The sequence below is a fragment of the Manacus vitellinus genome, unplaced genomic scaffold (genome assembly GCF_001715985.3).
Source record: "Manacus vitellinus isolate BGI_N305 unplaced genomic scaffold, ASM171598v3 scaffold_42_pilon, whole genome shotgun sequence".
Classification (NCBI taxonomy): domain Eukaryota; kingdom Metazoa; phylum Chordata; class Aves; order Passeriformes; family Pipridae; genus Manacus; species Manacus vitellinus.
In genome coordinates this window covers 827,733-852,093 of record NW_021940553.1, presented here as the reverse complement: position 1 = coordinate 852,093, position 24,361 = coordinate 827,733, and the positions used below count along the sequence as shown (strand labels likewise).

The window sequence follows — 24,361 nt, the reverse complement described above, 5'->3', positions numbered from 1 at the left end:
CCCAAATTAGTAATACAATTTGTGTTTAAAAATACAGCCAAACTGATGAAAGATAATTTGCTTGCTGCCCTGACATCACCACCTAGGCATGGGGCAAGCCAATCCACAGGTTATTTTTATATAACTCCATGAGGCATTTCCAGAGCAAATAAAGTTCACTGGGCAGGGCAGTGACCCAGCAGTCTGGTTTCAGAGCTTTTCAGGCCCCTCAAGGCTTGTCACTGGTGTGTGGAGGTCTGCAGGTCAGGGCATGGCTTCATCAGAAGTGCCCTGGGCATGCAGGATGTGGGGGTTGTTCCCTGCTGAGCCGCTCTTCCCTGCTGGCCAGCTCCTCAACTTTCCCCTGTGGTTGCTCTGCCTCATCCCTTTTGGTTGCACACCCTTTGGTCTCCACGTTCTCCAAGGGTCTCAGGTCCTGCTGGGAGCATGGCTGACCTGCAGCCAGGTGAATTGCTCGTGTAAATCCACGGATCAAACAACCTGGATGGTCTCCTCAGACATGGACACCCCAAGGGAGGTGGGACACCTCTGCATGGGTGGCATTCAGGTTGGCTTGCCCGTCTGTACACTCTGTGGTACTGGTCAAACCTGCTGTCTGGAACCCAAATTTAAGGACGGAGCACCTTCCTCGTGCACCCCTCATGCCAAATCTGAAGCAGATGGGTCTGTCAGGATGCTTCAAGATAGTCCTGGTGCTGCAAGTCCAGCTGCCATGGAAGTTCCTGCCAGGCCCAGCCCTGGCCTGTAGGCAGGTGTGGCCTAGAAAACCTCTAGGAAGGTTCTTTTCCTACTTTGTCAGAGGAATCCGTATCACCCCCTTCTTTTACAGAGTGCATGCAAATCATCTCCTTTTTCAAAATTTGACCCAACCTGAGTCTGCAGATGGAGCAAAATTATTCCTACTGTGGCATCACATTCTGGGTGAAAGTGATCACGGTGACTTCTGCATCCATCCCACATTCCATCCCCCTCTCCCGTCCTTCATGGTGGTCCATCAAAGTCTGCACAAGCTTTTTTGTGACTGAAGGAGACAGGGGACCCCAGTTCCTTTTCTTTTACAAGGGTCTTCTTCAGCTGCAAAGTTGGGGGCAGTTTGTTCATTCATGTCTCTGCTGAGTGGCATCACCCACAGGATAATAAAAAGAGAGTGATGAGTGGTGACCTCCCTTCTTGCCCAGCTCCCATCCCAGGCCTGATGAGTTTGGTTTGGTTTGCTGGTTGTTTTATGGAATTTTTAGGGGGTTGGTTGGTTTGATTGTTTGGGGTTTTTTACAGAAAATATTTTTTTAAGAGAAAATGTTGAAGTCTCGGTTTTCTCTGTTGCAAGGTTGCAGAGCAGGGCACTGTGTTTGAGGCAGAAACAGGAAGGGGGAGAGTTTCCTGCAGTGGTTTTTATTCTTTCCCGGTAATCCTGGACCACAGAGCCCATGCAGTTATCCCAAGCTGCTAGGAATTTCCCAGCATGCCCCAAGGATCCCAAAATACAGTGCAGCTCCCCAGGTACATCAGTGTGGACTTTCCCAGGCAGGACAGGGAGTGTTGGGGGCAGGATGGGTTGGGGGCTGGAGCTGGGTGGAATGCTGCATGAGATGCAGGAAACAGTGCCAGGGGACGGAGAGGTCTCAGAGTATCAAGGAAATGCTCCAGGGTTCAAAGGGAGCTTTTTTCCTCCACTTTATCGGTGGACAAGGCAGATGAGGGGCATGGAATGCTCTCGCTTGGTTTTTTAATTTCTCAGTAATTCAGGGCATCATTTCTCTTTGACTTCTTTTTTGCATTAAAATTCAAGTGAAAACTCCAAAATGAGTAATTTGGTAGCTCTGGGATGATAACTTGAGCTGGCAAATAACTCCTCCATCACTGCCCAGGGACTGGCTGGATAATGAAAGGATGAACTCTGCAAACTCCCCCAGAGAGTCTGGGAAGACCCAACAGGATTTGGCTGCAGGTTGACGCTGGAGTCGCAGACACAGTTGGGCAACTCACTTATGGAAATGGGTGTAGAGAGGAATTAGTCATCACTGTTTGGCTAATAAGTGCCTTCGTTATTTTACAAGTCTTTTTCCTGCATATGCAAATACATATTTTATTTTTCCTTTTGTAATGCAACATATAAATAGCTCCTGCCTTGGATTTTCTGTTCATGAAGTTGTGTCATGAAAATAATCATTGTGCTTTTGCCTGGCTTTCTTTAGTAGCTGCTTCACTTACCTTTGTTCTAAATGAAAGATCTCCTGTGTCTTGTCCAGGGCACGAGGGTGAACTTTGTTGTGGTGGCTTTTGTATCTCCCCTGGCTTTGCAGAGAGCAGCAGCAAGGCCCTCTGTCTCAGGCAGGAGGAACAAACTCAGATGAAAAAGATAGAGGATGATTTATTTAGTTGCTGGATTTCAAATGTTGTGAAACCCACCCTGGGAACACACGGTGTGGAGAACGAACTTGTCCTCTGCTTTAATATTCCCCTGCTTAGTGTCTACTAATTTTTAGTACCAGGGAAAGGTCACTATGGAGACAGACAAGCAGAGTCACATGGGATGTCATTCAAGAAGCTCTGCAGCATCACTTAGAGCCCAGGGAAACCTTCTTGACTCTGAGCACGATGCACTCCCTTGTGCCATCCTCAAGAAAGGTTTTTATTTGCTTTTCTGTGTTGTCCCATGCTCTTTGCCACACACTCCCAACACAAACGTCCCTTTTCACATCCTGCCTTTGGACAAACCCCTGTTTTCTCCCCAGCTGGAGGACTGATGGGTAGGCATCTATCTCCCTGCATGCTTCCTCCTGATGTTGATCCATAAATCACGTCACTGGGATAATCCTTAGTCATAGCAACCATCAGCTCAGGAGCAGGGTGACCTTTTAATGCCAAGCCCAGGCTGCCCTGATCTTCTGGTTGGGCAGGGAGCCAGTCTCTGCCATTATTTTGTGAGACACCAGCGAGCAGCCAGACCATTAGGATGTTCCTGGCCAGACACTGAGTCTGCTGAAGATATTGGAATGAATGGGCTGAGTAGGTCCACCTGGATCACCAAGCCCAGCGTGGCCACCAGCTTTTCCCCTGCATTTTATTTAAGGTCTTGGTTGTGCATATGGAAAAAAAGTCCCTGTGTCTGTCCTAGAGGGACAACAGGGCACAGGGGACACCAGCTCTAGTGTAAGCCATGGCAGCTATTGCAGGAGCTGGTGGTATTTCTACAGTACCTGCCTTCTGGAGGCTTTGCTGTTTTGAAACCCCAGCCACTCCACGTGCATTGAGTAACCTCCCCACTGTTACCAAAGAGTCAGTCTGTCTGTCTTCCTCCCCCCACCCTGAGTTTCAGTTTCCTCCTAATTCTCTCTTTAGACAGCCGTTGCCTCTCCGTGGCGATGTGGTTTTGCTGATGCAGCCTCCTGTCTCTGTCCCTCTTGCAGAAGGATTTCACCATGCGGGAGGAGCTGCAGCAGCGGGACGTGGAGCGCTGGCTGGGCTTCATCACCTTCCTCTGTGAAGTCTTCGGGACCATGAGGAGCAGCACTGGAGAGCCCTTTCGAGTCCTGGTCTGCCCCATCTATACCTGCCTCAGGGAGGTAAATGCCTTCAGAGTTTGTCCTTCTCCACCAAGCTGTCACGTTGCAGTTTGGAGATGCCCACGGTTCGTAGATGACAGTGGAAAGGTTGTGGCTACCCCATCCCTGGAAGTGTTCAAGGCCAGGTTGGACTGAGCAACCTGGTCTGGTGGGAGAAGTCCCCGCCCATTGCAGGGGGTTGGATCAAGATGATCCTTAAAATCACTTTCAACCCAAGCCATTCTAGGATCCCGTGTTTGCTTTATGATTCCTAGAGATTTGCCTTGCTAGCATCAACACTTCTCACCTCAAAGGTACCTACATCTACAGGGATACTTGGCTCTTCCTCCATGTTGTGTTTCTGATCATTAAAGCACAATAATTAAAGCACGTGCTCCTTTTGTCCGAGGGTTTGCAAAGACCAACAGTTGGGATGGCAAACCCAGTGTTTGAGTTTGCAAATCCCGAAGTTGTGAAAATCCCCACCTCCCCACCTAAGCGGCTTAAAAAGCTTCTTAAGGCAGGTGAAGCCACCTGAATGGATGAGGCAGACTGAGGGGAGGAAAGAGGGAGAGAAACTAAGTCCCTTATGCCCTTACTCCCCACCTAGCGAAGAAGAAACCCAGCCCTGTCAGCAGCGTTGAGGGCATTTCAGACCCTGAGCTCCTGATGAGCTCAAGTCAGACCCTGAGCTTCCCCACGGCTCAGGGTGGTGGCAGAAACCTCAGTGAGTATGTTCAGAAGAGACAGCTTAAGTGTTAATGTTCAGTAGAGGAGGAGAGGGCTTCCCCCCATCCTGTTTTAAAGATGGTTTTGCCTCCTGCTGCTGCCTGTAGAAGGTTTTCTCAGAAAAACCCGTCTCGTTCCCCAGGGTTGGAGCTGTGAATCTCAAATTGTCAGTGGTGCTTCTGTCAGGCCATAAATAACTCGCTGTAAAATAAGTTCTCCGCTAGACCTCGGGCAAGGGGGGGGATAAAGAAAGTGCTGGTGATGACTTTTTTACGTGCATGGGAAGTTTTCTCTGAATGCAAACACACCATAAACGTTTTGTCTTGTTGGTAATATTGTGGGTAGGGTTCACAGATGGTGACTGTAGCTGTGAGGAGGAGCACAGGCATCGTGATGAGGCACACATATCCAGAGGAGGAGGTGGATCAGGAACACTAAGAATAGCCAAACTTCCCCAAAATCTCTGCCCACAGAGGTATGTGTCACCTTACAGGGAAGATCTTGACGTCTAGCAAAGTCCCCGTTTCCCTCTGCTTCCCATCATACTGGTGACACAACCCAGTCCTGATTCTACCAGGATTTTTCCCTGCCTGCTCCTGTCTGCCCTTGCCGTGCCATCACAGTCCCTCTTGTCACCTTTCTGGCATGTGGGGACTTGGTGGTGATCTAGAGGTGAGCAGAGGGGATATGAATTTCATGTATCAGGGATATTTTTTGCTACAGGGCAGCTCCATAATAAGACTTTACTAATTATATCAAGATGTCATGCATAAATTTGCACTTAAAAATACATCTCTGTTCCTTAGCAGGACAGGTCTGTCCCTGTGGTGTTGTTTTGTCAGAGAAGATGACTTTCCTAGATGACCTTTAATAATAAGATCTTTAAGGTCCTTTCCAACCCAAGCCATTCTGTGATTCTAAGACTCTTAGCTTAGCTGACATGGGTGAGCCTGACTCTCCCAGCACTCCTGCCCCAAAATGGTTGATCTGTGACTGCTCACTCTGCAGTGCTCTGACCTTGACTCATGCTATTCCTCTTCCATGGCTCTTGCCACTGTTTTTTGATGCTGTCAGCTAATCCTGGTGCACAGGGCCAGCCCAGGGGAACAGGATCACCTATTTAGCAGCAGTGATAGGTGCCAGGCTCCAAGATGGTTGCCAGAACCAAAGCCAGGCTCTAGACACAACCAAGGAGCTGGTGGGCTCTTCCAGCTGCACCCAGGAGAGGACAGGGGCATCTGCACAGGCTGGCCCTGCTGGGTGCTCCATGGGGGTGTGGAAAGTCCCTAATTGTGCAGAGTTCTCATCTCTTGGTGAGCTCCATGAACCACATGGCCTTTGTGCCAAGGGAGGAGGGGGTGTCACCATAGCCTGTAAGATTTGGACCTCCACATACCTTGAGACAGATTCACAAGGTGCAGTAGCACGCACCATGGGTATTTTCTCCTTCTGCTGATCAGCATGTATGTCCCCATATACAGTCTCAGCCCCTCATCCCTGACTCCTTCCCCCTTGGGCATCCCCCAGCAAAACCCTTCTGTGCTGCCCACAATCCTGCACAGCTCCCTCTGCCTTCATCCACCCATCCTTTGACCAGAAATCATTAGCAGAGGTAAGATAACATCATTCCCTCTGCCTGTCCTTTCAGCTCCTCTTGCTTTTTAGTTTCTCTTTTTTTTTTTTTCCTTTTTCCCTTTTCCTTTATAGCTCTGGCAGACTCAGCCAAAGGTCAGCGAGGGAGTGAGCAAGAGGAAGGGGAAAGTTGCCTGATGACTGAGGCAGGAATGTCTCTTCCCTTCTGCCTGCAAAGCTTCCTCTCTCCAGCTCCTTTCCTCTCCCCCCGAATAAAAGTTCATTAACAGCATCATTAGCTGGGAGGGAGGGAATGAGGATGGCAGTGAGGACATCCGTGCTGGCTGAGGAGGAGCTGGGGACGTGACTGGGGCGTTGGGTGACTACACCAATGCTATTTATTGAGTGATGTGGATCAGTTGGTTTTGTGGGCTGAAAAAGACCCCAAAAAATCAAAAGAGAAGTTCATTTGAAGTGAGGCTGGAGTGATAAATGCTGGGGTTTGCTAGTTAATGGAACCAATGCTCGTCTCTATACTTGGGGAAGCAGGCAGACCACTGTGTTTGATGTCAGACAGAGGAATGGGTGTCTGATGACAGCAAAAGAAATTTGGGTAGAGCTGCCACCTCACCCAGGCTGTGTTTTGGGAGCCTAGGGAGTGGCTGTGCCCCTTGATACCAGCATGGTCCACACCAAGCCCCCATCCCAGAGGGCTCTGCCACATCCTCCTCTGGACCTGAGGATCACTGGGGCCAACTGCTGGAAAACAGGGTGGGGGGAGAAGGAAGGGTCTGCTGCCACATCCAACACCATGACTGCATATCCTGAGAGCTCAATCCCCAAAGAAACAATAAGTTTAATTTCCAGAACTGTTCTGAGGGTTTGGGGTGAGATCTGTACAGGTGGAGAGTGTCTTCACAACAACACCTGGTGGGGTCAGCGTTGGGATTTTAGGCAAAGAGATGGTTTACTAAGGGAGATAAAAGGTGGTCCATCCAAATGGTTTGATGGAGCACAGTGAATTTGAATGATGGTTTGGATCAAAACACGGTTTTATTCTTGGAACAGTGCGTATTTTAGGTTGAAGAAGGGAAATGAATCCCCAAGGTGAACCCAAAGATCAGAATTGGAGACAATCGGGGAAAGCAGGAGAGCCCTTTGCAGATGAGAACAAGAGGACTATTGCAGCCATCAAATCTGGGAAGCCTGTGAAAAGAATAACAAAGCAGAGATGTTAAAAAGAAATAAAAGAGCTTTCCTCCTATTCTTCCCTCAGAGCTTCGGGGAATCGAGGGTGAGCTGGAAAAGGGCATTGTTCCTGGGATAAAGGCTTTCCCTGGGAATGGCGGTGCTGCAGCCAGGGCACTGTGGGCCTGGCCCTTGCCTGCTTCCCGACCTGGCTCTTCTCATTTAGGAGCAGTGGTGGCATCTTCCAGGATGATATTCCTTCATGGGTCTTTTATCTGTCTGAAGGAAAACAGATTTAGCAGTTCTGGGAAGTTGTCCTGGCTCCTGTGCATGATGGTCTCAGCAAGAGGGAGTTCCACTGTCTCCTCCCAGCTCTCCTATAGCCTTCTTTACTCAGGCCTCACTTTACTTCAGAAAACCACTCTCAGTTTGTCCCTGTACATCTCATTCTGCCCTTCCAGGAAGGTGAGGAGTGAACATGCTGACATCCTTGCCGCCCCAAAGCCTGTGCCCCATGTCCAAACCCTGGGGACCACATTCAGCCCTGCTCCAACACTTCTTCACATTGCATGTCCCCCAAAACCAACTAAAACCAGGAGAACAACCAAGGGACTTTGGTTCTTGCAGCCTGGCCATATTTCTTCTTTACCATGGCCTTTGGCAGTGTCAGCAAAATGTAGAAAAGGGGTTAACACAAGGGAGCAGCAAATGTCAGTTGAACCATCAGAGCCCTGTGCGTGGTGCAAGAAGTGCCCCGTGGCTACTGAAGATGTAGAGATAATAAATAATATTACTTGCCATCTATTGTTCACTGATTGTCACCACTTTTGCCTTCCCTAGCTCTTTATTAAACAGAGTTGGAGCTGGCTGTTCTTCATCCAGCTCTGTGCTGCTGTGGCTGCGTGTGTGTCAGCGGGGTGGGCATGGGCCACCCCAGCTCAGTGACCTCCCTGATTCATCCCTCACTGCTGCTGGGGAGAAGAATTAGCACTGGATCCTGAGAGACCCAGCCCAGTTCTTGGTGATTGCTGAAGTCTGCAGGGAAGGAGGGCTGGCAGCCAGTGTGGAGCCATGGCCAGGCTCTGTAGGAGCCGGGACAAATGAGTGGTGTTGGGAGGTTTGGCTCCTCTTGTGTCTCAGTCTCATCCTCAGTGGATGCTGATGGGACACTGACTCAGGAGGTGCCTCTGGGGCTGGGAACTGCCACCTTCCTGCCAGCCCCCTGCCAGGGGCAGCCACTTCCAGCCAAGGTGGTTGGTGCTGAGTGCTGCTTTGGATGCATTTGTTTATTTTTATGACGCCATGTAGCAGCCACACCTACCTTTACAGCCAGGTAACCTGAGCAGTTGCCTATGGCAACAGAGCGAGGAGGTGGAAAAACTGGCTTGGGGGACTTTAGCTCAAGAAGATACCAGGTGGCAATGCCACTATTGTCCCCTCAAGGCACCTTGCTGGCTGGTGTCCCACGGGCAGGCAACACAGGGTGGGTTCTGCCTGCTCTCACCTCCCATAATAATCCTATCCCACCCCTTGCCCATGTCCCTGTCCTCTTGTCCTGCACTGGCCTAATTTATTGTTGAATGTTTAAGTTTTGTCTTGGCACTTTCCTCCACCCCACTGAGGTCCCTCTGGATGGCAGCTCCTTGAGCACATTCAGGACATCCCCAAATCTCGAAATCCCCAACCCCTAAATCTCCAAACTTCACAAGGTTGTGCTTCTCACCTCCTCCCTGCCACAGGTAAGGATGCTAAATAGGGCAGGTCCCAGAATCATGCCTCAGTACTGCTCATTCCTGGCCCTCAGAGTTGGGTTATAATCCAGTAGCTACAACCCTCTGAGCCCAACCATCTGGCCCAAATTTTTTCCCATCCTGTTGTCCACCCATGATGTCCTCGCTTGGATATAAGGGGATTGGATATCAGGGGTGACAGGAAGCAGCCCTGCTGTGGCACCATCCCACTCTCAGCCCCCCTAGGTGCATCGGACAGGGCTGTTGGGGCAAACAGGAGCAAACCCCAGGAAGCAGCTCATCAGAGAAAGACTAAGGAAGCTGCAGAACTCCTTCTTGCGGGAGGCTGTGGCTGCAGGATCAATTCACAGAGATCCCTCCAGCTTGAGGGGGTTGTTGCTGCTGGGGCTAGGTGGGTATGCAGGGGATATCCCCAAGAGATATCTTGGGTCAGTGACCTGACCCAAGACAGGCGCTTTTAGGGTCTTACTACCAACCCTGGGGACTGAGGGCAGCTCCCAGGAGCCGTGAAACAGCAGGGATCAGAGCCGGCAGGCTGGCAGCAGGCAGGACAGTTGCTTCTCTGCAGGAGTTGTCTCCTACCTCCAGTCTGGTTGGCAGAGACAGTCCCATTTCAGCATCGTTTAAAATCTTGGCACACTCCCATCGCTTCCCTGGCTGGGTACATGCTGCTAACTGAAAGCCTCGGGGTGGTGGTGCAGGGAGGATAAATACTCCCCGTCTAATTGCCTTCCCCCCACGTCTGAGTCTGCGGTGCAGCATGTAGACGGGTATCCACTCCCCTCCCTTCTCTTAGTGCCTGTTATCTCCCGAGGCCATGCTGTGTAATTTAGCAAAATATTCTAACACAGTAATTAACGTCTGAACTTCAAGAGGGCACTGCCTTTTCACTGTCTCCTTCAGAGGAAGAGAAAGGAAAACCTTCCTGGCTGCAGTCATGAGCGAGGAGGGTGGTGCTGTTTGGAAAAGAAAATTGTATCTTTTAACGTGGGTTGTGTTGGATTTTTTTAATCACTCTCACTTTTTAAAAAGCATCAGCCCTTTGAGTCGAAAAAAGGGTCTTTGATAGTATAATGAGATGCTAGGATTTTTAACATTGATTTCCTAGTCAGAGAATGAAGCAGAATTTTTGCTTTATCAAATGAGCAAAGACACCAAGGGGGCTGGATCTTGACCCCAGGCCGCTATCCACCCAGGTAGCTCCACGAGGCCAGATCTGAAGAGAAAATAAGTCATTTATGGAGAAGAAGACTTATTTTCTCATAGAAGTGCCCTTTTGGTACCCCCCCAGTCTGGTTCTGCCAAAATCAACTGTTCAGTCTCCAGTCCAGTGGGACTGGGACAAACTGGGAAGTGGTTTGTATGGGGAAAGAATGGAAGAGGGTGAGGGCTGTGGGCATGGGAGGGAAGGGATTTCAGAGAGGGGCAGGAAAAAAAGGAGACTAGGGGTCAGAGACACATGAAGGAAGAGGATTGGAGAGCAGAGGAGAGCAACAAGTGGGGAAATATCTTGGGAATCCAGAAGATGAGGGTTGAAGACGTGGAAGAGCTTGGAGAAAAGTCTGGGATTTGGAGCAAGTGTAGCATGCTAATCTGTGGGTTGATGTGGACCTTCACAGCCATGACAGGAGGTAGAGTGCAGGAGCAGGGGTCTGCAAAGAGCAGAGATGGGTGACTGTCTGTAGAACCATGCTCCAGGCTGGGCTGGATGTCCCTCTACCTCCACACCTGCCTTGCCATAAGTACATAAGTAAATAACCATGCTAAAAGCTCCCACAACCGTAGACCCTCATAGCTGTGCTGGCAAAAACACTCCTGTGAATGCAGCTTACTTGGGGAAGCACCAAATTTCCTTTAATCCTGGTCATTTTGGTCAAAGGGCAGGCTTAAGGAGATCGGGCGTTGTTTGGGAGCAGATGAGGGAAGGCCAAACCAAGGAGGGCTGCCCAAGGCCTTCGAGCCCAGCTACCCTGTTGAGTATTTTATGTGCAGGAACATATTCTCGGAAAGCCACAGGACTTCTCTAGTCCCAGCATTAAAACTGTGGTGGCGTATTTCAAATAGGGGAGGGGAAATGCCACCCTTTTCTCTCTGGGACCCACGGAGAAGGCAGCGGAAGCAATTTGGGCAGATAAAGAAACGAAGCTAGATACCATCTCACAGGATGGTCCCTCCTCCTCGCGTGGCTTTGTTTTTCTCCCTCACCCTCCGTACCAGGCATTGTTAGTTCCCAAAAACCCTTTCAATGGGATGTAAACACAACTATTTGCGTCTGCCGCCATGCGCTCTCTCCCTCTGCAGAGCCAGGAAAGCGGAGAGCCTCCGGCCAGCCAGGGTGGAGCCCGCTGCAATCAAGCACGATGGTCTCGCCACTGTTTCTTTCCATGTTTTGTGTTTCCCCGGGACCCTTGGGATGAGATCACATCCTCCTCTCCCAGGGTTATTATGTCTTCAGCCGGGCAGGATGAAGCCGGTCGTCTGGGTGGCTCGAACTCCCCGTGCACCCAGACTGGGTGGCTCTGCTCGTCTGCCTCACTCACCTTCAGGTCCTGGAGGTCCACCTCCAGCCAGGGGATGTGTAACCACCAGGCTACTGTTGGATTGCAGTGTCTGGGTTGATGAGTGACCAGATTTTCTTCATCATTGTCTCCACTAATTGCCTCTTAATGGTTTCCATCTTCGCTGGAATCCCTTCTGCCGTTCCAGATCCGGGGAGAGAGAGTCATGTTTCATGGTTTCCCTTGTCTACAGTGGAAAGGAGTAGGAGGAGTTTCCCACGACTGGGTACAGGATTTTGTTCCTCTGGCCTTAATTCAATTTGCTGTTAAGTATCTCTGAGTTCCTCAGGAGCCTGACAAGGAGGATAACCAACATTTTGGTTTACTCGGTGCGATAAACAAACTAATCTCTTCTTACCCTCCACCCAGGGAGTCCTGGTTGTGTAATAGGAGAACAGAAGTCTCCTCCTCAGCTGAGAGGAACACATCACTGTAAAAGGAGTTGGTGCCACCAAAACTGCTTTAAGTTGTCCCAGATATGTTAGGGAAAGTGCCTGTTATGGACACAGCTCTGAGGCAGCCATGCAGGCACAAGCAGCTCCAGCACAGGGGTCCTTCCCCCCTGTGCTACCTCATTTGGGGAGCTGCTTAGGGGATCAGCAGTGACCTCTTCCTAATGGAGTAGCAAGAGTTGCTGTCAGTGTGTTCTCACCCAGGCTGAGACCACAACACCTCAATCAGGCAATTGGGAAGAAGGATCCCACCATGAGAAGCACGGGCTGGTGGCACCTTGTGCATCATCCATAGGCTTGAAGACTTCCCAGATCCCCAGAGAGGCATGAGCAGAAGGGTGTATGGAGAGAAACACCATTGCTGGTGGAAGCAGCTGGACACAGACTGCCTCTCCCAGCTCAGCTGTGTTTTCAAATCCCAACAAGTCACGTTTTGGAGCACAGCAGAGCCTGTGCCTCATACAGGGACCAGCACAGACAGCTTCATAATGGAAAGATTTTATCCAAAACTTTGTATTAGGGCAACCTTAGCATCAAATGGATGAGCAGAGAAGATGTGACTTATGCCTGTGGACTTCTAAAGGTGCTCACTTGTTTCTTCTCTAGAAAAAGGTTCCATCTGGCTTCTCTTTCTCCTGGAGAGGGACTCGGTACCCCTTTCAAGAGGGTGGCACTGGCACAGCTTTTTGATGGGCACAGGATCAGCTCAGCTGACCTTCTGATGTCTTGGGTCAAGGAGCTGATATTCTGATGGGAGCAAATTGTAGAAATCCTGAAGCTGGCCTGTTGGTGGAGTGTTTTGTAACTGCTCATCCCCCACACCCATGTTTGTACTCTGTGTTTTCCTCAGTCCTGGCTGTTTCCACCACCCCCTGCCTTGTGACAGTAAGAAAAGCAGAGCTGTAGCAGTGCCTGTAGCTCGGAGAAGTGCGTGACTCTCCCCATGCAGAGCCATTTAGTCCCGTGGATCTTATCTCAGGCATCTTCCTTAAAGGCTTGCGACAGTAGGTCGATAAGGGGCCACTGGAAAAGCAGTAAATTGCTATTGATGTCTGTCTGCAGAGAACCCGTCAAGCACAGCAGAACTGGCTTGTGCTCCCAGGAGGACCCACCCAGCAGACTGTGGGGATTCCAGGAGGTTTTGGGGGCAGGAGTTCCCCAGCTGTGGTCCATTAGAGCACTAAGAGTGCCTGCAGAGCCATGTTAGCAGCATAGCACACCCTGCACCTTAACCACACTGCTGGTTATAGGGGATAATCATAGAACCACAGAACTGTTTGGGCTGGAAGGAACCTTTAAAGCCCATTTCATTCCAAACCCCTGCAATGGGCAGGGACACTTTCTACTAGACCAGGTTGCTCCAAGCCCCATCCCGCCTGGACTCACACACTTCCGGGGATGGGGCAGCCACAGCTTCTTTGGGCAGCCTGTGCCAGGCTCACCCTCATTGTAATTTCTTCTGTCTATCTAGTCCAAATCTCCCCTCTTTTGGTTTAAAATCATCACCCCTTGTCCTTTCATTATAGGCTGCACTAAAAGCTCTCTCCCCATCTTTCTTATAAGCCCTCGTTTCGCACCTGTGAGCTGGTTACTACCCCCGAGTGATGCGTTCGCAGCGCGCTGGTTGGTTCCCCTGTGGCCGTGGTCCACGCTCCCAGGGGGAATACTGGCAGGCACCTCCTTGTGACCTAGGTGCAGATGAAAAGCATTCCTGTGGGCAGGGACCGTGGAGTGGTTGGGAGGCTGGAGCTCCTTGCCCGGGGCTGTCTGGGTGTCCGTGCGTGTTGCCACCTGGACGGATGAACCCAGGATGCCCGTCGGGGGAGCCGGGGCGAGCGGCGCGCGGGCTGTGGTCAGTCCGGCGTTCCCCGAGTCTCTCCCCGGCCTCTCCATGGCTCTCAGTGGGTATTTCCAAGGTTTCCATGCTCTCACGCTGTAGTCATCGCCGAAGCATCAGAAAACACGGCGTTCTGAGGGGTAGTTAGTGGCAGGCGTCGCTTATGTGTCATTTTGCAAGCGATATCATACGCAGTAATTAGTGCTGTGCCGTGCAGGAGAAGTATCATTGCAGCTGGAAAGGGTAATGTATGCGTTGGGCTGCTCCCACTCCATGTCCTGGGGGGGAATTGCTGAAGAACACAATTGAACCTGCGTGGTTTGCTGATAAGGGGTGGTGGGGCAGGTTCTCCTGTCCTCCTTGCGGTGTGGGCACCCCTGAGAACACCAGGTAAGCACTTCAGCTTCTCTGCAGCCCAGGTGATCTCAGAAAGCAGATAATAAACCCAAATATTTGGGGTGAGTCCCATCAGCTCAGCTCTCTGGTTTGCTCCTGGTGGTCTGCACCTCTTGCACATGCATCCATTGCTGTTCAGGAGGACCAAGCTGGTTCTGTCTGTGATGAGGCACAGCTGTAGTTTTGGGGTTTCTTTGGTCCTTCAACTACCACTGCATGCCCACCCCATGTGGCTTATGATACTTACCTCTGCAAAGATGTAAAGAGCAGGTTTTGAGTCCATGGAGGCCAGGGAAGGTGGGTACCAGTAGCACGTCATGGAAACCAGTTGCACTCAAGAGCCACCCTGCAAGGCAACCCTGCAACTCCCCCACCACACATAGCACTTATAGGAGAAGACCCTAAAATTTATTTATGGGTTGCTTATGCAAATATTTAGTACCCTAAGCCCACTGCACTGACCCTGCAGAAGACCTTGCCCGATGCTCATCTCTCAGCATGACCCAGAAATTCAGAAGGGAAGGCGCCCGATATCTTCCACCAGTCTGCAGAGCAGCCAGTCCAGCACCAGAAACAAAAGTGAGAAGCCTTTCGCAACCAAGGCTGGGTATTATATGACTGGCCGGGCAGATTCTGGCATGCAGCCTCTTCTCTTAGGAAATCAAGCAGACTCTTTGTCTGCTTTCCAGCAGGAACTGCTGCTTTCATTGCCCGGCTTCGCCCCGTACGGGGGAAACCGGCTGGAGAGCAAAGGGAAGTTTTTCTCTCAGACAGCCCCAGCCCCCGGGGGATGATTACAGGTTAAACCGAGAAGCATGTGAGTCTCAGCTCACCTGTCCTGTTGTCTGCCTCATGCTCCTTTTTCAAATCCCTCGTCCACGTTCGGTGGCCGGTTTGAACCACGTGGGAACCTGGTAGACAGGGAAGGGATGGTGCCCGTGGTGGGAGTTGGGCTGTAGCATGCAGCAGGGAGGAGCAGCTATAAATGGTTAAATAAATAATAATTCCAATGTGGGAGTGCTAATTTAATGGGTATAGCGTGTTTACCTTAAAATATTGTAAGCAAATATGAATTAGGTTGTGAACGATGGATGCAATTGGCTGGGTGGTCACACAAGTGCCGGTACTTCAGGGCTGGGATTTCCCTGGACCTCTCAAACCATTTGCACCATTTTTTTCTTGCAGCCCCCATCAGGGCTGACTCAGGGGTCAGATAAATTTGGGAAATGCTGAAGCAAGCTCCAGGTGCTTTGGGGTGGCCTGGTGCTCACATGGGGCACCGTGGGTGGCGATGGAACACCCTTTGAGAAACACATGCAAGTCGTCATGGATGGGTGAAGAGGTTGATGGTAGCAACCAGCATGGTCCTTCCAGTCAGCAAGCTTCATTGCCTGTGCCAGGCTTCCTCCTGCCCCATCATGCAGGGATCAGCAGCAGATAGTTAGTGCCTGCACCCCAGCATGCTAGAAACATGATCAGGAACATGCAGAGAAACAGGGACACCTTTCTGATCCTTCACTCTTTGGTCCGTTGCACGGATGCAGGTGGCTGACAACCATCTGTGGCCATGGATTTGGACTCTCGTTCCCCAGAGCACCACCAGATCTGAGTGGTGGGCCCTGCTCTGCTGCACAGGGATGTGCCTGGGCTTGGTGGGCAGGTTGTGGGCCTCCCCAGCCTACATGTCACAGGCAGGCTCACCTGCGGCGCTTGGGACTGGTATCTCTTGGTACCTGGGTGGAGCAGTGAAGTACGTGGTGCCTTGGATGAATGAGGTGGGGCACACAGTGCCTGAATGGAGTGATTGAGCAATGGAGGACATCCTGGATGGACAAGGTGGTGTACATGGTGTCTCCATGGACAAGGTAGAGTAAGTGGTACCCTGATGGACGAGATGGAGCACGTGCCGAGTCACATCAGGTGAGGTCCAGGAGGGCAAGGATGAAGTTAGAGGGTGCCTGCCCAGGGCTGGGGGTAGGATATATTCTGTTTCATCATAGGTAGGTAAGACTGTAATTTCCTAGCCAAATGCTTGACAGTGACATATTCATCCTCACAAACACCTTTTGAGGTAGAGAAGTGTGTTCCAATCCTGCAGGTGGGAAGATGGAACAAGGAAAGCCCAAGTGAAGTTGCAGCTTTTCCACTGAGAGCAGGATCATTGAGGAGACCACAACAGAGGATAGGCTGGAGCTGGACCTTCTTAATCAACCCTAACTCCTTTTTCATGCTTGAGTTTTCATATTATGTTCTTTACTAAAGAGCAGCAAAAATAAGAAAAGTGAATATGTATTTTATTTGTGACCCTGCTTCGTCCCACACTCATGAGCTAAATACCCCAGGAGGGAATTTCTGGACTACTCCTGTTTATATTTTTCCCTAATTTATTTTTCTTTTTTTTTTTTCCTTGATAGTGTTAGGTTTAAAATATTCTCATGGGCGGTTTTTTGTGAAGAATCTGTGAACTGTTTTTGAGAACTTATCTCAGAGCATGTGGCTTGGGCTTAACTAACAGTTTCCAACCAGCTCAGCAGAAAGATAAACTGGGGTGGGGGAAAGGAGGGAAGAAAATACTGTTGCACGACTCGAAAACCCTGGCTGAACCTTTGGCTAACGTGAGATAAAACCAGTGGACAACATGCTCATGGAGATGCTGTAAACATCATCTTCAAAGTGAACGAACGGCTGTCTGCCGAGTACAGAAGAGGCTGAAGACAAAACTCTTGAGAGCAATGATAATTCCTTGCATTACCTCTTTTTTCCCCAGCTATTTTCCAGCCGTTGTGGAGCTGGTAAACAAACAGGCGTTTATTTGTAAAGGAAAGGAAACAAGGAAAAACAAGAGTGGGAAGGAGAGATGATAAGGCTGAGAATCACAATTTGTGATTTTAGCTAAAGGATGTGACTTTGGAGCACGTTCAGTTATGCCGAGCGACTTTTATAAGGGCAGTTTTAATCAGTTCAACTCCTTTTCTGAAGTTTGCCTTGGCCTAATGAATTTCAGAAACTAATAAAGCCAGTTTTCCCATTTTTTTCTCCTTTTTTCTCAGTGGTTAGTGCATGCACTCAGCTCCCCACTGCATGCAGGGATTAGCTTGGGGCCATCAGGCGTTGTTCATCCCAAAGTGATGAGATGGAAGTGGCCATGGCCTTGAGCGTTGCCAGTACTTGTCATAAAGATGAAAACAAAGAAAAATGTGTATTTTTGGTCCCATTTCAAGAGTCCTTGCTCATGGTTTCAAGGTTTGTGGGGTGAGTCATGCTGAGGTCCCACACTTTGCTGCTGTCAGGTAGAGACATTGACTGTCACTGCACGACCTGAGTCTGAACCAAGTAGGATGAGCATCTTCCTGTGCCACCCCATGCCATGCCCAGCAACGTTTTGGGTCTTTATTGAAAGTTGCTGCTGCTTGCGAGCTCATGACACAGAGTTCATGGGGAGCAGGGTTGGAGTTGGTGCACCTGAGACTCCCTAGTTTCATTGGCACCCCTTGCACCTGCACCACTGTATAATCAGCCTAGAAGGAGCCATATTAATTAGGGTGTATTGGATGTAAAACTTTCCTATCAGGTAATTTTTAGGCTCTCCAAAGTATCCCCATGGGGATGGGGAGGTTTGGTGGTGGGTGGCTGCCTCTTGGGCAGAGCCTTTCCCTCCCAAAGAGCTGCTCCCAGGTCTGTACTGCTCCAGTGTTGTTGACTGATGGTTGCATTTAGTCACTGTGTGTGTGAAATGAGTGTGCTTTCTCATTGCCCACCTTGGGGTAAAACAAAGCATTGTAACCTGAACAAAATTTATTATGAAAGTTGTTAATCTAAATTTTACCCTGTGTTTTGCCGCTGTTTACCTGAAAATTTTGTGTGGACAATCTCTTTTCTTCCCTCTTTTTGATTTCCTGTTCTTTCCTCCTGGAAAGGAGTCAAAAGCCAAGCTGCATGAAGAGAGATGCAAGGATGGTCATAAGGGAGGAGGAGGAAGAGGAGGAAGAGGGTGATGAGGTCATGGGTTTCTCACTACTTCTCTCTTCTCTCTTTTGCAGTTGTTGCAATCTCAGGATGTGAAGGAAGATGCTGTGCTCTGCTGCTCCATGGAGGTAGGGAGGCACCTGCACATCTGCCCTAATCCTCATTGCTTTACCCCTTCTGTCCTTGGCCATGCATGTGTGATGTTTACAGACCCAAACAGCTGTGTTGTTTCTTTGAATTATGGAATGACAGAATGGTTAGGGTTGGAAGATATCTTTAAAGGTCATTTGGTCCAACACCCCTCTGGAAAGAGCAGGGACAACTTGCTCTAGCAGGTCCATGTCCCTCCTGTGCTGAGGACTCCAGAGCTGGATTCAGGACTCTAGTTGGGGTGTCACAAAAACAGAGTAGGTAAAAGACATCATGGTGAGATAAGAGGTGGCCCTTGAGGCTCTGTCAGTGGACTCCTGGTACATGTAAATGGATTCAAGAAGTTTGGTAGCTGGGGTCCCATGACAAAATTATATCATCCTCCTTCCTTCAAATCTCACCCTCCATTAATTTTTTAAGCACAGAAACACCTGTATTGGAGCAAAAGCTGTCCTGTTGCTCATATGAGAGGTTTGCACTGCTCAGCAGCAGTTTCTCAGAGAAATGCTGGTACAAATATAGCTGAGTTTCATTAGTTACTTTTTTGGGAAGTGATTGGCCCATGGGGATAGATGCTTTCCTTGCAGAGAGCAGTTGAAATTGCAGCCTGAATGGCTAAAATTCAGCTAAGCAACAGGCAGCCTAGGAGAAGGGTTTGACTTTTTAAGGTGAAAACCTTGGGGAGCTCTGCTTTGGGGAGCCTTCCATGCTGGGGGACTCACCACTGTCCACCCCAAGCTTGGACCTTCTCTGTGGAACGACCTAAGGCTTATGCTGCTCCATGGAGGCTCTTCAAGTAGTAATTGTTTCAGAAAAAGCCCTTGGCTGTGCTCAGCAAAGCTGCACAACAGGTATAAATGCAGATCTCGGTGGAGCAGGATTTGTTATGCACACAGGAGTGTTCTGCTTATTCCAGCTAATGACTGGGAGTCACTGGGAGCTGTGAATCAGCGAGTAAATGAAGGGCCAGGTAGAAGGCAGGAATACCACATCACAGCCTGCACTTTGTTTTGACAATAGCGTGATTTTTAGGTGGGATTTTTTTTTCTTCTTCTTTTTTTTTTTTTTTCAAAAGAGATCCAGCGTTGCCGCCTTTGAAGTCAGTGGGAGCTGAACCATACACTCCTCCTGCAGCCCGGCGCTGATGCTTTTGAAAACCTCGCCCTTCATGCTCAGCTCTTGGAGCCTGCTGCTGCTGGGTGGTTTTGGTTTTCAGAAGCCACGACGCCTTTAACCTTGCCTGCACCACGCAGGGGAGAACTGGAGGGACAGGAGGTGTCTGTAAAAGGCAGTGGGGTGTTTTAATATTGATAGAGGGATAGAATCACAGGCTGTCTCAAGTTGGAAGGGACTCGCAGGGATCAATAATCCACGACTGACCCCTTCTTCTCCCAACAGCTGCAGAGCACTGGCCGGCTGCTGGAGGAGCAGCTGCCCGAGATGATGACGGAGCTGTTGGCGATTGCACGCGACAAGATGCTGTGCCCCTCCGAGTCCATGCTGACGAGGTCCCTGCTGCTGGAGGTCATCGAGCTGCACGCCAACAACTGGAACCCCCTGACACCCACTATCACGCAGTACTACAACAAGACCATCCAAAAACTGACGGCTTGAGGGGCAGGGCGAGGTGGGGTGGGAAGGGACGAGGAGAAGACACGCGCCTCGATGGGATCCGGCAAGAGCTTTTCCGATTTAAACCCCCCCAGCAGACCAAACCCCAGCATGCTCGAGAATATGTTCGTGGGGTGGGGAGGGAGAAGCATGTTTCTTTTTCAGCCGCGCCGCCAAGTGCCACCCCTCCTCCCCGCCGTGGTTTTGTTTTAGGAGTTTCTTTTCTGAACTCATTGCTCAAGCGGCAGCAGCGCATCCCGCCGGGTTATTGTTTGGCTTTCGAAAGAAGACACAGAATTTGGAAAAGGAAAAAAAAAAAAAATATAATCCAAGTGGAGGCTAGCATTGTTTTCACGCCGTCCTCCTGCCTTGCCCTGGCCAACTGGCGGGAGACAGCAAGCAGCAGATGTCTCGGGAGGACAAAGCCAGACACACACTACACCAGACGCTCATAATTGATGGCTTTTGTCGAGCGGGGCTTGCGTTAGGTTCCCCCCCTCCTCCTCTTGTTTTCGACTTTCTGTGTGTCCCCCCACCTACCCGCCACCCCTTCAAGAGCAGATCGGAGAGCGGGACGACTTTCTTATTTGCACTGGCTTTTCTTTTTCTCGAGCATTTGTAATTTCTTCTTATTGTATCGTCGAACGGACAATTGCGAGCGGCTCGGAGGCGCGTAGAGCAATGCCTTCCCACAAGCTGGCTAATGGTTTATGTGAAGATGCTGAAGCAGAAGGAGTGTTTTAAATGAGTCCAAAAGCCACTGCAGAAGTTACATAGCCACTGTCATCTTGCCAGTAACCTCTTTGGTGGATTGAGAAATGTGTTCTCTGAGCTGGGGGCTCTAAAAAAAGGGGATTCTGCGGCTCTTGCTGTTCAAGTTGCCGTTATTCCTCAGCCACTATAACCCTTTTTTTTTTTGTAATACTTTTTTTTTGTTTCCATTGAAGGAGTGCTTTATTGTAATTACTGTCACGGTTGTAATTATGCATTTAAATCCAGGCCTGTTATAGTTGGGCCTAATAATGTACAGGACGAGGGAGAAATGAAGGTTTGATGTTCTTCTTTGGAGACCGGTCAAAGAGAAGACAAACAATGTATGGCAAAACAAAAGAGTGAAAAAAGAAGACGAAAAAAATAGATAAAGCCAAAAATAGAGGTTTTGAGCCTGGCTTCTAACTAGCTGAATATGCTATCCAGTGTTTCTAGGTGTGCAGTGTGCAGGAGAAGCTGTGTCCCGTGGTCGGTGTAAGTGGCACCATGTCATTGAGGGATGGGTGACTGATTTTCAGAGAGGCAGAGTTTTCTTGGGGATCCCCAGGTTGCTCCAGGATCCCTTCGTTGCTCCGTGCTGGAGCATCCCAAGGGAGAGGGTGGCTGCAGGGGATGATGTTGAGATGCCACCTGGGTGAGGAAATGCCCAGAGGGTGAGGAGGCTGGTCCGGAGGAACACCACGCCGTTGCATCGCTCCCCAAATTGTGAAGAAGATTTGATCGTCTCCTTATTTGTTCATCTGTCAACACTTTGACTTACTAAATCCCTCCAGGTGCTTATTTTAGTGAAGCCTAATGAGGGTGCAAGCTGCCCCGTCCCATCTGCACAGCAGATGAGGAGCCAAGGAAGGCACGATGCCGGCAGCCCATCCTGGTTTTTCCCATTATTCAATTTACTTTCCTTTACTGTGATAAGAGAATTCATGCTGCGATGACGGCGCACTTGGACCCCGGACCAGGCAGGCTGGGTCTGAACACAGCGGCTCAAACCCATTTTTCCGAGGAAGATGTTGAATTTCTGGTGGCTTGTAGAGAAGACAGATTTCACCCTGACCTCTTTGGATGTGCAGTATGTTCTTGGGTGCCTTATGAATGTGTTGGTCTGTACGTGATGGGGAGGAAGCTTTTGCTGCAAAATTTAAAGGGCAGAAGTTTTCAGCAGAAAATGCATTGCAAGAGGTGGGAGTCGTGATGCTGGAGTTCAAAATTATTTGGATTCTCATCTGATTGTCTGCTGTGCTTCTTCTGCACATGGAGCAAGAGGAGCAAGCTGAAAACGGGAGCTTCAGTTTTCCTGTCTGCTCAGAAAGCAGTAAAATGATTTCTGAGTGCACCGGAAGTGTCTGGAAAAATGAATTTTTACTTTGTGGATTTCAGCCCAGGAACTTTGCATGGTGACAACGCCTTGCGTTGGGTCAGCTTCATTAGTAGCAATGGGGTTTGAGAGTATTAATGAGCAGATGAACTTCATTAAGGCAGCAAAGCCCATCAGTATTACAAGGCTCAGGGTTGTGCCCATTGCTCTTTGTTTTTTCCTGCTCCCTGAGTTCTCAGGGAGTGGAGTAGAAGGGGATATAACACCCATCGCAGTGCGCTCAGGCACAGCATCAGTCTTCTGGGAGAAGACCTGAAAACCAGTTTTGTCTTCATTTTTTTTTTATTTTTTACAGAGCAGAAAAGTCCTATAACAGGGACGCAGCCTGATGGGTCGGGGTGCCAGGGATCCTGCCAGCAGCGATCCAGACCACCACTCCGGCCCCTGCAGCTTCTCACATCCCCCAGAATTTTTTCTTGGGATGTAGTGAAAGAAAAAAAAAAAAAAAAAAAAAAAAAAAAAAAGAAAAATCCAGAGACTTGGGGATTTTGTTTCTAAAAACTTGAATTTTCATCAGTGCATCAGGAGGCATTCAGAGTCAAAGTGTAAGCCACAAGGCAGTATTTCTGCTAAAGCGTTTCCCTACCCCTGCCTGCTGTGAGGGTTTATTCAATTTTCCCATTGCAGGGCAATCCTGCAACCCCCTCTGGCCAGGCTTGGCCCATGACTTTCCCTTCCAACACTGGGATTTTTCCCAACGAAGAACTTTTATGTGGAGTCTGTTTGGTTTTGGTGTCTTGCCATTTATCTCTGCTATTAACATGGGTTCGTCCAGCCATTAACTGCTTCGGTACATCAGTCACTCTGTTGATATCCGAGAATAAAAGTGTTGACCAAAAATGTTTTTTTTTTCCCCAAAATTACATGCTGCCAATAGTATCTTTCTGAAGGCCATCTGTAGGAAGCCGGCAGGCACGTGGCATCATGCACCATGTCGGGAGAAGAGGCACCACGAGGACATTTGATGAGGAGCAACGCTGGGGAATATTTTTTGGGATGCCTGGTGAGCACCTGGGGATCTTAGAGTGTTTTCTTCTCTTTTTTTTTTCTCCCTTATTTGTCTTTGTGTAGAAACGGTCGCCAAAGAGCGTAATTCTCTCCAATGTGTATTTTTAGGTGCAAAGCCACCAGCTACGTCTCCCCAGATTAGCCAGATTCCATCTTTGCTGCTCAGTAAAAATCATCTGTGTGGGGTTTTGCTACGTTGTCCCCATGTGGCTACATCAGCAAAGGGGGAGAATAACCTCTTCGGGCCAAATATGTGTGGGGCCAAACCTCGAGCTGGTGCAAGAGCGAGGGGCTGAAGCCTCTGCGAGGAGTGATGCTCCACACCGTGGCCATGCCCCTTTCCCTCGGATGCGGGGCAGGTTTTCTGACTCCCTGCCAGATTCCCCAGCATCTAATTCACCTCATTCCTGGTGAAATTCTTTCCCGAACTGACGGTTTTTGCTACCCACAAAGTGACTTGCTTGGTTTCCCCATGAGGGATTTCACCCTTGTTTGGAGAAGTCTCATGTATAGGAAGGTGAAACAGAAGTGGGGGAAAAGAAAGGAAAAGTAAGTGATTTGCTTGGTTCCCCCCTTCCCTTGAAGGAGATTAATTAGTATCTATTCTTAGCATGATTGATGGTTTTGAAAGAAAACTTGTCAGAATAACTTATGATTTATTTTCATGCTTATTTTTATAACATCCCTCACTTGGAAATCACTCAAAATCTTAAATATGATTTTTTTTTTTTTTTTGATTTCCCTGCTGGGTACTTTATGGCTTTACACTAATTTTACTCTTCTTGGCGTTAGCTATTAGACAGTCACAGTGATATTTTCAGTATTCTTTCAGGAGAAATTATACTAAGGGTTGAAAAGTCCACTGTCAATAGCCAGGGGAGCTGTGGTGTCCTGCAGAACGCAGAGTTAACGCTAGCAATTTTTTTTTTTAATGTATTTATTTGCATTTGAAAAAGCAACATTTTTAATTTAATCATATTTGTTAAACTAAGCGCTTTAAGAAAAAAAATTTAAAAAAAAAAATTTTAAAAAAAGCAAAAAGGTTTTGGGGAGAATAAAGACTAGATATTCATACTAGAGAAATCACAAACTCATCGTTGTCAGCATTTCAGAGACTGTTAAAACAAGGGAGCTAATAACTCTTTGTGGCAATTCAGTCTTTGTTTATAGAACATCCAGACCCACTGTATGCTATAAAATGCATCATCTGAGTAATAAATGTTTTAAGCTTGACATTTCCCCATCTCTTTGTGGGTACACGCTATCGCTTCTGCTGGTCTGGGAGGGAACCTCCTTTTGTTCAGGATGGAGGAAAAGGAATATGGAGGGGGGAGGGGAGAAAAGATTATCCCTCATGGTTTCTGCTTGGAAATACAACTTGGAAGTGCTCTGAGGGGATGGCTCAGCCTGTGCTCCTGATGCTGGGTCACATCCTGCTGCACCTCTGGGTGG

The 24,361-nt window shown here is 49.1% G+C and overlaps 1 protein-coding gene across 1 annotated transcript in view; it reads left to right on the top strand.

Moving 5' to 3' along the window:
- CTIF (cap binding complex dependent translation initiation factor) overlaps window positions 1-24,142 on the top strand; it is a 118,795-nt gene extending 94,653 nt beyond the window's left edge. The window contains 3 exon segments of the mRNA XM_018078816.3: window positions 3,411-3,566; window positions 18,069-18,122; window positions 19,543-24,142. Coding sequence (XP_017934305.1) covers window positions 3,411-3,566; window positions 18,069-18,122; window positions 19,543-19,758 — 426 coding nt within the window. The 3' untranslated portion in view covers window positions 19,759-24,142.
- Window positions 24,143-24,361: the final 219 nt, after the last annotated feature.